The 15222-nt window shown below is 38.8% G+C and overlaps 1 protein-coding gene across 1 annotated transcript in view; it reads left to right on the top strand.

Moving 5' to 3' along the window:
* The window catches only part of HEPHL1 (hephaestin like 1), an 83236-nt gene that overhangs the window by 20273 nt on the left and 47741 nt on the right, over positions 1 to 15222 (top strand). Inside the window, exons 3-4 of the mRNA XM_008262585.5 lie at positions 12057 to 12269; positions 14363 to 14542. Of these exons, the coding sequence (XP_008260807.3) occupies positions 12057 to 12269; positions 14363 to 14542 (393 nt within the window). The remainder of the gene's footprint in view (positions 1 to 12056; positions 12270 to 14362; positions 14543 to 15222) is intronic.

A 15222-nucleotide genomic window follows, 5' to 3' on the forward strand; every position in this document is an offset into this window, starting at 1 on the left:
ACGTAGGTCTCTCCCACATTAGGAGTCTCTTGGTTTATCTCACAGTACTTAGCAAAGCTTGCACAGTAAGCATGCATCCTTGTATCTACCTGTTTCTTAGAACATAGGTGTCTAGTGAGCAGAGATTATCCTGGACTGTGCGAATCACTGTCCCCAGTGCCTGGCTCAGGGCTTGGCTTTGTGGTAAGTGCTCTTTCAACACGTTGAATGTATCCAAGATCTATGCTAAAATCATCATTTTATAAGTGAAAAATCAAGACCAAATTTTTGCTGCTGGTTGGGATCTGAGTTATAATGGACACGGACTGTCTGCCACATTCTATTCCCCATTCCAGGGCACTACCACCACTCCATACTGCTCCTTTGCCCTCTCCTTCCTGTGTGCAAATCTCAGCAAGGTGTATTGAAGCTTGGATTCTTAACTGTCCTGAGTCTTTCAGAGGGCTCTTGGGAAAGTGCAGAGCAGTGGTCAGATCCTTGCTTCATGTGATTTAGGGACCTTGATTCTCTTTAATATTCTCTCTCTCTCTCTGTCTCTCTCTCTCTCTATATATATATGTATATATATATAAACATTAAATTTTATTAACAAAAACTTTGTATATTTTCTTTTAATACGTGTGGAATTTTACATCTAGATAAAATTACAACACATTCAAAATTTACCATTTATACAAATTGTTACAGAATAAATAACAACCACTGGGTTAAATAAGTAAAGTAAACCACATTGATATTTTAAAATTACCTACAAAAGATTTGACTTTCTTCAAAATTCCCCAGAGCACAAAAAATAAATTAATTTTACTTTTCAATTAAATCTACCAATTGGAAGTATTATAAATCAAAATATCAATGTTACAAACTTTTCACAATACAAAACAGATTCACAAAACCTTATCTACAGAAATGAGTTAAGGACTGTGCAATGTTTAACCAAGAGACATGTTGCAGAATTAACATGTTCTTCCAGCTAAGTACACAGTGGAGGTCTAATTATAGCCAGGTCTTTTCCACTAATAATTTATACCTTTAAGAACTGTTCAATGATTATATCCCCAATTCTTTTTTTTTTACTTTTATCAAGTAGATATAAATTTCGAAAAGTACAGTTTATGGATTACAATGGCTTCCCCCCCATAACTTCCCTCCCACCTGCAACCCTCCCATCTCCTGTTCCCTCTCCCATCCCATTCACATCAAGATTCATTTTCAATTATCTTTATATACAGAAGATCAATTTAGTATATATTAAGTAAAGATTTCATCAGTTTGCATCCACACAGAACATAAAGTGTAAAGTACTGTTTCAGTACTAGTTATAGCATTAATTCACATTGAACAACACATTAAGGACAGAGATCCTACATGAGGAGTAAGTACACAGTGACTCCTGTTGTTGACTTAACAATTGGACACTCTTGTTTATGGCATCAGTAATCTCCCTAGGCTCTAGTCATGAGTTGCCAAGGCTATGGAAGCCTTTTGAGTTCGCCCACTTTGATCTTATTTAGACAAGGTCATAGTCAAAGTGGAAGTTCACTCCTCTCTTCAGAGAAAGGTACCTCCTTCTTTGATGACCCGTTCTTTCCACTGGGATCTCACTCGCAGAGATCTTTCATTTAGGTGGTCCCCCCCACCCCAGAGTGTCTTGGCTTTCCATGCCTGAAATACTCTCATGGGCTCTTCAGCCAGATCTGAATGCCTTAAGGGCTGATTCTGAGGCCAGAGTGCTATTTAGGACATCTGCCATTCTGAGTCTGCTGTGTATCCCACTTCCCATGTTGGATCATTTTCTCCCTTTTTGATTCTATCAGTTAGTATTTGTAGACACTAGTCTTGTTTATGTGATCCCTTTGACTCTTAGACCTATCATTATAATCAATTGTGAACTGAAATTGACCACTTGGACTAGTGAGATGGCATTGGTACATACAACCTTGATGAACATCCCCAATTCTTTAATTTACTCCTCTGCCGTATATTACATCAAGATAATCTCTTTTATTCACCACTAATGTATTTTTTAAATGTTTGCATTCATTCATAAATCTGCCATTTAGTACTCAATAGGACTAGAGATTGATCCTGGGTGCTGGAAATAATAGATGAATGAATGAATCATAGTCTACAGTCACTGATGGATGAGCATAAGTATAAGGGGTTTGTTATAGAGCTCAATTCTCTTTTGTTGATCTATGTTTATCCATGCACCAATGCCACACTGTGTTGGTTACTGTGGACTTACCACATGTTTTGGAATTAAGTAGTATAAATCTTATAACTTTATTCTTCTCTTTAAGATTTTTGGTTATTGTACATCCTTTGTATTTATACATGAATTTTATATATAATTGGTAATTTTTTAAAAGAAAGAAAAGCTAGCTGGGATGTTGGTGGGGATTGTATTGAGTTTACCAATTAATTATGGGAAAATTGCCACGTGAGTTTTAAATATTAATTGATATCTTAACTATATTGAGTGTTTTAATCTATGAAATAAACGTGGAATTTAAATTTTACTTATTAATTTTAATATTATTTATTTGAGAGGGAGGAAAGAAAGTGAGGAAGAGAAGGAGAACTCTCCTAGCCACTGATTTATTCCCCAAATGCTTGCAAAAGCCAAGGCTGAGGCAGGTTGAAGCTGGCACCTGGAAACTCAATCTGGGTCTCCCACATGGGCAGCAAAAACCTGAATACTTGAGTCATTACTGGCTGCCTCCCAGGTTGTGCATTAGCAGAAACAGAGCCAGAGCACAAACCCAGGCACTCCAGTATGGAATGTGGTTGTCCCGAGGGGTGTGTTAACCACTGTGCCAAATGCCTGCCCCAAGAGTTTATATCTTTAATTGCTCTCTGCAAAGTTTTGGTTTTCAGTGTACCAGGTTGCATTTGTGTTGCTAAATTTTTCTGAAATGGTTGATTTGTTCTGATGTTGTTGTTAATGGAATGGTTTTCTTAATTTCAACTTTGGATTATTTATTGCTAATGCAATTGATTTGGATATATTTGTCGCTCCCCCTCTTCATGGAGGAACGACACAGGACCCTGCGCTGTTCTTTGGTCTGCTCGGCCCTCCCCGGGTTTGCTGCTGGTTCTTCCCGGGTTGGCTACTGTCCCTTCCACCTCCGTGGAAGGGCAGTTCCCCCTGGCCACATTCCCCACTTCCGCAGGGGAGCGGCACACCGCCGGCCGGTTCTCTCGGGGGCTGCACAGGTGTTCCTTCAGATGTTCCCCTTAGATGTTCCTGGTGCATGCCGTCTCTCTCCTCCTTTATAGTCCTCCTCTGCCAATCCCAACTCGGCTGCCCACACGCCGAGTACGCTGCTCTCCTCCAATCAGGAGCAAGTCCTACAGTTTATTGGTTGAACTGGAGGCAGCTGTGTAGAAGCTGTTTTCTCCTCTCCCAGCGCCATATTGTGGGAGAGCAGATGCATAGAATAAGTCTTAATTCCAGTAACTTAGTCTAGTCCGAATTGCTCCCAGTTGCTCCCCACAATATTGATGTTGTATACTACTACCTTGATAAATTTGTCTTAAAATTAGTGGATGTTTAGTAGGTTCTATGGAACTTTCTCTATATAGTTTCATGGTATGAATAGAGACAGTTCTACTTCTTCCTTGGGCATCTGTATACCTTCAGTGCTTTTTTTCTTTTACCTTATTATACTGCCTTAAACTTCCAGAACAATAGTTAATAATAGTGATGAGAACAAACATTCTTTCCTTACTTTCAATCTTAGGAAGAGAGCATTTAGTCTTCTTCCATTAAGACTAATGTTAATTGTGGATTTTTCCTAAGTACTCCTTATCAGGTAGAGGAAATTGCCTGTTATTCCTATTCTGTTGAGAGTTTTCAATTTAACAATTACTAGATTTTGTTAAATGCTTTTTTGCACCATTGAGATAATTGTGCCAATATCTACCATTTTTTAAAATTCTTGCTTTCAGTTTAGTTTGCTTTTTGTCCTTGATTTTATTTACATGCAGTAGTAAATTACTTGGTTTGTAATATTGAAATCATGGGATAAATCTCACTTGTCATGGTGCTGTTTCATGGTGTTATAACATGTTTTTGTATGTTACTGGATTTGTTTTGCTAATATTTTGTGTCTGCATTTATGAGGAGTAGGAGTCTGTAGTTTTCTTGTGATGTCTTCACCTGATTTTGTTATCAAGGTAATGCCTACCTCATAGAATGAATTAGGACATTTCCCCTTCCTTCTCTATTTTGTGAAAGATTTTTTTTTATTTGACAGAGTTAGACAGTGAGAGAGAGACAGAGAGAAAGGTCTTCCTTCCTTTGGTTCACCCCCAACTGGCTGCTATGGCTGGCGCTGTGCCAATCCGAAGCCAGGAGCCAGGTGCTTCTCCTGGTCTCCCGTGCGGGTGCAGGGACCAAGCACTTGGGCCATCCTCCACTGCCTCCCCGGGCCACAGCAGAGAGCTGGACTGGAAGAGGAGCAACCGGGACTAGAACCCAGTACCCATATGGGATGCCGGTGCCGCAGGCGGAGGATTAGCCAAATGAACCACAGCACCGGCCCTATTTTCTGAAAGTTACTTTTTAAAATTGCCGTTGTTTCTTTTTCATAATTGAAAGCCTTATAAGGTTGGGATTTTTCTTTCAGGGAAGATTTTTAATTACTGTCTCCTTTTTTTTTACTAGTTACAAATATATTCCGTTTTAAAGAAATATTTATTTGACAGGCAGAGAGAGAGAGAGAGAGAGAGAGCAATTCTTCCATCTGCTTGTTCACTCCCCAAATTGCTGCAACAGCCAGAGCTGGGCTAGTCTAAAACTACGATCCAGGAACTTCATCTGTGTCTCCCATGTGGATGCTGGGGTTCAAGTACTTGTGCCATCCTTCTCTGCTTTCCCAGGCACATTGACAGGGAGCTGATTTGGGAGTGGAGCAGCTGGGACTTGAACTGGCATCCATATGGGATACCAGCATTGAAGGCGGTGGTGGCTTAACCTGTTAGGCCACGGTGCCTGCCCCATCTATTCCATTTTTTTAATTTCTTCTTGAGTCAGTTTTTGCAATTTGCGTCTTTTTAAAAATTTGTCATGTTTTCTAAATTGTCCCACATTTTGGCACAAAACCACTTTTTAATATGCCCCATGAATCTTGTACTGTTTGTGTGGTCAGTGGCTTTGTCCTCTCATTCCTGATCTGATGATTTGTACGCTCACTCTCTTGGTCAGTCTAGATAACATATTCTTAATTTTGTTGATATTTTCAAAGAGCCAACATTTGTTTTCACCTATTTTATAATTGACTTTTTCCTGATTTCTCTCACCTTGATTTCTTTTAATTTTTGTTCCAATATCTATCATTTTTTTTAAATTCTTGCTTTCAGTTTAGTTTACTCTTTCTAAAATTGCTTACAGTGAAAACTGAGGTTGTTAACTTAAGATTTTTTTTCTTAAATATCTAAATTTCCTTTTTAAGCACTGATTAACCTATATCCCATACATTTTGATATGTTTTATCTTCATTCTAATTCACTTAAAAACATTTTACACTTTCGCTTGTGTTTTATTTTTTGACCCATGGACTAGTTAGAAATGTATTGTTTGATTTCCAAATATTTTTAGAAAAATTTATTCCTGTTTTCTAATTTAATTTCACTGATATTGGAGAATGTACCTTATATAATATCAATACTTTTACATTTTTTGAGGTTTCTTTTATGATTTGCATATGCTGTGTCCTGGGGAATGTTCCATATGACCTTATGAAGCAAGTGTACTTGGTAGTCCTTGGGTGGAATGTTCTATAGTTGTCAGTTAAGTGGAGTTGGTTGTTAGTATTAATTTAAGTCTTCTATATTCTTGTTGATTTTCTGTGTTGAAATCTCAAAAAACTATTGTTGAGTTTTTTATTTGTCCCTTCAGTTATGTCTGTATTTGCTTCATATATTTTGAGGTTCTTCGCATATGTGACTACATTTTTTAACTTTCATTTAATAAATACACATTTCCAAAGTATAGCTTTTAGATTACAGTGGCTTCCCGCCCCCCATAACTTCCATCCCACTCGCAACCCTCCCATCTCCTGCTCCCTCTCCCATCCCATTCACATCAAGATTCATTTTCAATTATCTTTATATACAGAAGATGAATTTAGTATATACTAAGTAAAGATTTCAACAGTTTGCACCCACACAGAAACACAAAGTGTAAAGTACCGTTTGAGTACTAGTTATAGCATTAATTCACATTGTACATCACATTAAGGACAGAGATCCTACATGGGGAGTAAGTTTACAGTGACTCCTGTTGTGGATTTAACAATCGACAATCTTGTTTATGGAGTCAGTAATCTCCCTAGGCTCTAGTCATGAGTTGCCAAGGCTATGGAAGCCTTTTGAGTTTGCCAACTCTGATCTTATTTAGACAAGGTATGACTACATTTATAATTGGTATATTTTCATGATACATTGACCTTTCTCTTACTATGTAATATCTATCTTTACCTCTATTAATATTTGTATCAGAAATATATTTTTCAGTTATTAACATGGTTTTACATTTTCCCTATTTGAATTATTTAATTTCAACCAATTTGAGTCTGAGATACAAATACAAGGGTACTTCAAAAAGTCCATGGAAAATGTATTAAAGTATAAGGTTTGTTTTAATTGATTAGTTACTTTTATTTATTTGTGAAGCAGAGAGAGAGAGAGAGAGAGAGAAGCTTTCCTCTGCTGGTTTACTCCCCAAATTCCTGAAACAGTTGGGGCAGGGCCAGGCCAAAGTCTGGAGCCAGAAACTAGAGTCCATCTCTACAATCAAGCTGAAGCTTTGGCAAAAAGGGATAGGAGCTGCCCCAGGCGAGAATATACAGATTTCCACTCTTAGCTGATGTTCAATTTTTTTTAGCATGAATACAGCTGAATACCTCTATTAGATTTCCAGAAAACTGAAAAAAATTTAATGAACTGATTATGTCCAACTTTATAGTTCCTTTTGGGAAAGAGGATTTGCTGACCTCCTTGTCCTACTTTAATCAGTTTTTTCTTGTCTTCAAGACTGCAAGCTTATTAATGTTGAGGTCTCTGCTTAATGCAACTTAGTATTTACTGTGACCCAGACACAACCCTGGCTAATAGGGCAGGACAGTTGAGTAGATACACAATTGCTACCTCCAACAGTCATCAAGGGGAGGGGTAGAGAATGGAACTTAGAAGTGGGCAAATGGGTGGAACTAACTTTAATCTAGCAGCTACTGGATTCCAAGGCCAGTGCTAGAGTTCTTACATGCATTTTTTCATTTAATGACCAAATGAATTAGTATTTTCTGATCTTCATTAAACTATGTTTAATCATTATTACTATTTAAAAAAGACTTATTTATTTCTTTGAAAGGCAGAGTTAGAGTGAGAGAGAAGGAGAGACAGAAAGAGTGACCTTCCATTCAGTGATTCATTTCCCAAATGGCTGCAATGGCCAGGGCTGGGCCAGACCAGAGCCAGGAGCCAGGAGCTAAGAGTTTCATCCAAGTCTCCCAAGTGGGTGCAGGGGCCCAAGGACTTGGGCCATCTTCCACTGCTTTCCCAGGCCACAGCAGAGAGCTGGATCGGAAGTGGAGCAGCTGGGAGTTGAATGAGCACCCAAATGGGATGCCGGTGCTGCAGATGGTGGCTTAACCTGCTGCGCCACAACCCTGGCCTCATTAGTACAATTTATGAAAATGAATATTATTGTTTTTTAAATACAAAATGGTATATAAAGAAAGGAAAAATGGCACACAATCTGATTCTTTACAATCTCTTTAAAATTAATTTCAAAGACAAAGGAAAAAAGTAGTATATGAACATAGTTACAAATTTTTAAGGTTACAGAGAACTGAAAAGATTGGAAGAAAATTCCCTTTCACTTACCTCTTCTAATAAAGACAGCCATTTTAACAATTTCTTATAAATTTTTCTTGAAAATTTCTCTATAATGTATTAACACATGCGTGTCTATGCCTACATATGTGTATATCCTTGTTCATTTATACAGAAGAGATTATGCTATGCTATTATACTTTCTATTTTTCACCTTTTATCTTCAATAATTTCTATTTTTAAAGATTTTATTTATTTTAAATTGAAAGGCAGAGTCACAGAGGTAAAGAGAGGAAGGGAATTAAGGATAGAGAGAGAGATCTTCCATCTGCTGATTTACTCTCTACATGGCCACAATGGCCGAGATTGGGCTGGGCTAGGCTGAAGTCCAGAGCCAGGAGTTTTATCCAGTCTCCAATTTGGTGGCAGGGGCCCAAGCACTTGGACCATCTTCTGCTGCTTTCCCAGGTATAATAGCAGGGAGCTGGATCAGAAGTGAAGCACCTGGAACTCCAACTGGCACTCATATGGGATTGCAGTATTGCTGATGGCAGCCTAACCTGCTGTGGCACATGCAGTCCCAGGATTTTCTCATATTAACACATATGTAAAGATTGTTTTTAACAGTTTTTCCATATTGCACTGTATGAATGTGTAATTTAGATTGCTTCCAGTTTGTGTATTTTGAAAAACATTTTCAAGTGTGTCTCTATAGTAAATTCTTTAGAGCATGTTTACTGGTTATATGCAAATATGTACTTTTTTTTTTGGACAGGAATTGGTAAATTTTTCTTTGGAAGATTATTCATTTCATTCTTCTACCATTTGTTAATGAGCCAGCTTGTTTCTTACAAAATACCACCAGTCCTCAAAATTCTAAAATATGATGAGTTTAAAATTGTATATTACAAGTTTTAAAAATGTATTTACCCTAGTAATCGTGTTTTATTCTTTTTTTTGTTGTAAATGTACCATTGTTCAAGATTCTTATTAAACTCCCTTTTGGGGCATGCCTTTCAGGATAACTTAATAAACTATCCACCTCCAAATCATTTCTTGTTTTATATTTACACTTTATTTTGGATTCCAAGTGGTAGCCCTCATCTTGAGAGGCAGCACCAGTAGTTCGTCAGAGGCTCCACCTCCTTATTTCAATAATAGCTATTAGCAACTCCCAATAATAATCATCAAAAGTAAGGCCCATTCAGTAAATTCTGAGTAGAAGAATCTATAAACAATTGCTATATGCACTGATTTTTTAAAATATTTTATTTATTTATTTGAGAGGTAGCATTAGAGAGGAGAAGCAGAGAAAGAGGTCTTCCATCTGCTGGTTCACTCCCCAAATGACCACAATGGCTGGAGCTGGGCTGATTTGAAGCCAAGAGCCAGGAGCTTCTTCCAGGTCTCTTATGTGGGTGCAGGGGCCCAAGGACTTGGATCATCTTCCACTGCTTTCCTAGGCCATAGCAGAGAGCTGGATTAAAAGAGGAGCAACTGGGACTATAATCGGCTCTATATGGGAGGCCAGCACCACCCGCAGAGGATTAGCCCACTGCGCCACAGCACCGGCTCCTATATGCGTTGATTTGTATCATACAATCAGAGTAAAATTAGTGAGCTCAATAGAAGACTAATAGAATACCAAAAAATATAATGTATAGGAGTGAAATTGACAATTTGAGATTTAATGATTATTTATAGCCCTTGTCTCTACTGTTGAGGAGCAATATTTTTTCTTCTTGAGGGGAAGTGGAGGATTTTTTTTTAAAGTTATATTTATTTATTTGAAAAGTAGAGTTACAGGTGGCGAGGAGTAGGGGGGAAACAGAGAGGAGAGAGATCTTCCATTCACTGAATCATTCCCCAAATGGTTACAATGGTCAGAGCTGGTCTAATTCAAAGCCAGGAGCCAGAAGCTTCTGCTGGGTATCCCACATGGGTGCAGGAGCCCAAACACTTGGGCCATCCTCCGCTGCTTTCCCAGGCACATTATCAGGGAGCTGGATTGGAAGTGGAGCAGCTGGGACTCGAACCAGCATCTGTATGGGATGCCAGAACTGCAGGCAGTGGCTTTACCTGCTACTCCGCAGTGCCAGCCCAATAAAATAAAATTTAAAAAAATTGAAGATCTAAGGCACACCCATCTCCTACTCACCCTCCCCCTTACTCCTGACTCTTAGCTTCTCAATATATAAATTCAGAATCTCCCAAGCCATGCATTTTACTCATATGGCTTTGGATAAAGGCAGTGTAAGACAAACTCACTCACTCTAATTTTCAACAGATACATATTGAACATCTACCACAGTAAGCCTTGGAGTTGACCATGTGGATACCATAATGAGCAAAAAGTTGCCTGGTAGTTGCTTTCATAGAACTTACAGTCTAACACAGGAGACAGAAATTAACCAAGCAATCACACACACACACACACACACACACACACACAGAGTATATACCTGTAAACACACACACACTTGCACACATTTGAAAACCATGGATTTTAAGGATCTTCAAAAATTTTATGGAAAATGTGTATTATGAAAAGAACTATGAATGGATTTCAGCAATTTTGCATCAAAATAAGCTTATTTTTTAACTCCAGCTTCCATGAACTTTTTGAAGTACCCTTGTATAATTAAAAACAATAATAAAAAGCTTGAATAAATAGTAATTGGTGTTTATGAAATGATTACTATATACCAGACACTGTGATAAGTGCCTTACAAATATTGTATAATATAAGCCCCAGTGACTCTGTGGCGTACACCTATAATTACTGTCATCTTACAATTAAGAAACTGAGACTCATAGAAAAGAAGGAACTTGCCCTGATTCCATAGCCAACACATGATGGAGAAAGGATTTTATCCTAGGCATTCTAACTTCAGTGGCTATAAACGAAAGCATGAATTGTGCTTCCTTTTATTCTGTGTAGATGTGTTTCAGAGAACTGATCTAATGCAGGGAGTTTAAGATTACCTGAGCCAGGCCATGCTTTGACCTTCATCCCATACTTAACGTTCATCTCAACATTGATGGAAAGCCATGGGATCATTTTAATCAGGGAACAATGTAATCAAATTTGAGATTGGAAAAGATCACTCTTGCTATTGCTTGAAAAATGGATCAGAGAGGCAAAATACATGGAGGAGCCAGCCAGGAGTTTATTTCAGAAGTCAGAAGAGAGATGTTAGTAGTGTGGACTGTAGTTGTGATGGTGGGGATGGGTGGAAATGGATGGATTTGAGAAGAAGCAGGGGCAGGACCTGTGGTGGTTTGGAAATGGGGGAGAAGGGGGAGGAGCCTGAAGATAAGAATGCTTGTTTTGTTTCTGGCTTCTGATGTTGGATACTGGTGTTGTCTTTCACTGGGAAAGGAGGCAGTGGCTGAGGATCAGGCTTGGGAGAAGAGATAATATTCCATGGGAAGTGTTGCATTTGAGATCTCTTTGAGATGTCAGGTGGGTAGTTAGATATCAGTGTCGAGTTCAGAGTTGATGTCCAGGCTGGAGATGAACGTGGGAGTCATTGACATGTGGTTGATTGGCTGATTGGCGGTGCTGTGGGGATCAGTTCTACCAACAGGATGGGAGAACTGTGGATGGAAGGAAGGAGCCAGCATCATAATTTTCAGATTTCTGACAGTGAATGGCAGACAGAGGTGAGTTACATTCTACATGCCATTCTGCTTTCTTATCAGTGTGCCCCATGTATTCATGGCACATACTCTGATCTGCCCAACAGAACTGTAAAACCTTAAGAGGAGGAAGTGTCTTATCCTTCCTTCTCATTTCTCTGTGCACCTGTACAGGTGCTGAACCTGTTATAAGTCCCTAAGAAGTGTTCATCATGTCTTCTGCTGCTTCTCCTTCCCTTCTTGAGTTGATGCTAAGTGAGGTGAATTGAGTCTTCCTGATTGGTACAGTAGCTCCATCAGAAAGTTATGATACTGAACATTTATTAAGTTCCTGTGTCTGGGAAAAAATACCCTGTACACATTCTCTCATTTAGTTCTCATATTCCCGCAAGAATAAACAACCTTCTAGTTTTACTAATAGAAAACAAAGGCATTAAGAATTTAAGGAACTTCTCTCATATCCTTTAGCAAATAAATTTAAATTCAGTTATGTTTGATTCCAAAGCTCTGGCCTTTTCTATGATAACACGTGATATCTGTGTTTTAACTATGTTTCATCTTTTTCTTGGAAGGAGCCCTATATCCAGATGGAACATCTGGAAGGAACAAGAATGATGACATGGTTCCTCCTGGCAAAAACTACACCTATGTCTGGCCAGTGAGAGAAGAATATGCACCTGCTCCAGCGGATGCCAACTGCCTGACCTGGGTGTACCATTCACACATCGATGCACCCAAGGACATCTGCTCTGGGCTAATAGGCCCCCTGCTGGTGTGTAAGGGAGGTAAGGAGGCCACCAACTCCACTGCACCCTTTATCCCAGATACCTGATGTTTTCAAATTGTGAATAATTTTGAGGTCATGAATTCACCCACCTCCCTTGCTCCACCCATTGGCTCTTCTTCCAAATTTTCTGAGGTTAGGGACATTCTTCTAACTTGGAAGATAAATCTGACGCCATAGCAGAGAGCGATAACACTAAAAATTGTCATGATCATTCTGAACTATGTATGCTTTTCTGAGAAAAATTACATTGCATAACACCATACATAGAAAAGTGAGAAATTTAGTCAAATGTTCAAGGTGTCTTTTACTTCATTATTTCAGCCAAATAGTCAGTTTGTTATTTTATTTGCATTAGTTGATTCAGTGTGTCTCTGCTCTGTCAATTAGGTTGACTTCTTTCAGGGACATCCAGATTTTGAAGTGTGAAGTTGTGAAGATTTCTGTTTTGTGACTTTTCTTTTCTATACTCTGTCATTCGCATTACGGCCCTTTGCTGTTATTATACTATGGGTTATTCTTGTATTTATAGATCTTTGACAAAGTTCATATTTGTCTGACACCTTTGGCAGAAAGCAAAGAACACTGTCTTAGTCCATTTTCTGTTACTGTAACAAAATATCTGAAGAAGGATAATTTGTAAAGGATCAAAGTTTATTTGGGTTCATGCTTCTGGAGTCCAAGAGCAGGAGACCAGCAGCTCCTCTGCTTCTGGTGTGGGCCATGTGCTGCTCCCTGTGCGGTGGAAAAACAGGAGGACAAGTAGGCATTTGTGAAGATATCACCTGGCAAACAAGGAGGCAGGAGAGAGCCAAACTCACTCTATACAACCCACTCTCAGGATAACCAACCCTCTCTCAAGGGAACGGCATTAATCTCTCCGTGAAGGTGGAGTCCCGATGATCCAATCACCTTGTGAAGGTTCTACCACCTCTTAATCCTGCTACATGGGGAATCAAATTTCTTTCTTTCTTTTTTTTAACTTTTATTTAATGAATATAAATTACCAAAGTACAGCTTATGGATTACAATGGCTCCCCCCCCATAACTTCCCTCCCACCCGCAACCCTCCCCTTTCCCTCTCCCTCTCCCCTTCCATTCACATCAAGATTCATTTTCAATTCTCTTTATATACAGAAAATCAGTTTAGCATACATTAAGTAAAGCTTTCAACAGTTTGCACCCACATAGAAACACAAAGTGAAAAATACTGTTTGAGTACTAGTTATAGCATTAAATCACAATGTACAGCACATTAAGGACAGAGATCTTACATGAGGAGTAAGTGCACAGTGACTGCTGTTGTTGACTTAACAAATTTACACTCTTGTTTATGGCATCAGTAATCACCCTAGGCTCTTGTCATGAGTCGCCAACGCTATGGAAGCCTTTTGAGTTCTCCGACTCTGATCATATTTAGGCAAGGTCGTAGTCAGAGTGGAAGTTCTCTCCTCTCTTCAGAGAAAGGTACCTCCTTCTTTGATGACCTGTTCTTTTCAATGGGATCTCACTTGCGGAGATCTTTCATGTAGAGTGTGTGGTGGTGTTTGTTTTTTTTTTTTTTTTTTTTTTTTTTTTTTTTTTTACCAGAGTGTTTTGGCTTTCCATGCCTGTAATACTCTCATGGGCTTTTCAGCCAGATCCGCGTGCCTTAAGGGCTGATTCTGAGGCCAGAGTGCTGTTTAGGACATCTGCCATTCTATGGGTCTGCTGTGTATCTCGCTTCCCATGTTGGATCGTTCTCTCCCTTTTTGATTCTATCAGCTAGTATTTGCAGACACTAGTCTTGTTTATGTGCTCCCTTTGGCTCTTAGTCCTATCATTATGATCAATTGTGAATAGAAATTGATCACCGGGACTAATGAGATGGCATTGGTACATGCCACCTTGATGGGATTGAATTGGAATCCCCTGGTATGTTTCTAACTCTACAGTTTGAAGTAAGTCAGCTTGAGCATGTCCTGAATTGCACATCTCGGGGAATCAAATTTCAACATGAGTTTTGGTGGGAATAAGCCATGTCTGAACCATAGCACGCACCTTGTTTTATTTCACCTTGGACTTTTTCTTTACTCCTTTGGTTGTGCCTGATAGGTATACTGAATAGATATTCAGGGACAAGGACTGATGTGGATCGGGAGTTTGTTATTATGTTTACTCTGGTGGATGAGAACCAAAGCTGGTACCTTGATGAAAATATCAGACATTTCTGCACTGATCCCAATTCAGTTGACAAAAAAGATGCTGTTTTCCAGAGAAGTAATAAAATGCATGGTGAGTATTTCATTTGTTCTCAAATATGTACCAGTGCCTTTATATGATAAAGTACTATAGGGGCTGCAAAATACTCAGACATGTTGCGCTTAGTTTTGAAAAGTTTATACTTAGTGATGAAAATGATTGGAAAATGATGTACGACATAGTACATGTCAGAACCTAAAACACTTTGAAGAAGATAAGGCATTAGATACATGTGAAATTAGCTATGAAATTTGGACAAAGATGTGGCACAGAAAATGCAGGGATCAATGTGATAATTAGGACTGAATCTAAGCCCATAGGATGAATGGATTTAGATTGACAGAGGGGGAAAAGGAGAATGAAACCACCACTGTATATAATAATCCTATGTTTTGCAACCTCTACTTTGCCCAGTAACCATTTTCTGGGTGGTTACTAACTGTAAGAACTATGCTATGCATAAAGTTTAAATATACATTTGTGAATTTATTATGTTTCCCAGACATTTTAAAATCAACAAAATGTATTGAGGGAGCCTCCCCTACACACCAGACCCTGTATGTGCTTAAAAGAATCAAGTTCCATAGTTATCCTCAACTGAGGCAGTACACTTCACCTCACCTATGTTGAGGACAGTGGCTTACTGCAATATTTTATGTGGGGATTAAGTGATCTCTAGTGATTGCAAGGGAAATCTTCAATGAAAACCTCCC

Source organism: Oryctolagus cuniculus, chromosome 1 (assembly GCF_051225735.1).
Source record: "Oryctolagus cuniculus isolate XC-2025 breed Fujian yellow rabbit chromosome 1, ASM5122573v1, whole genome shotgun sequence".
In the NCBI taxonomy this organism is placed as follows: Eukaryota; Metazoa; Chordata; class Mammalia; order Lagomorpha; family Leporidae; genus Oryctolagus; species Oryctolagus cuniculus.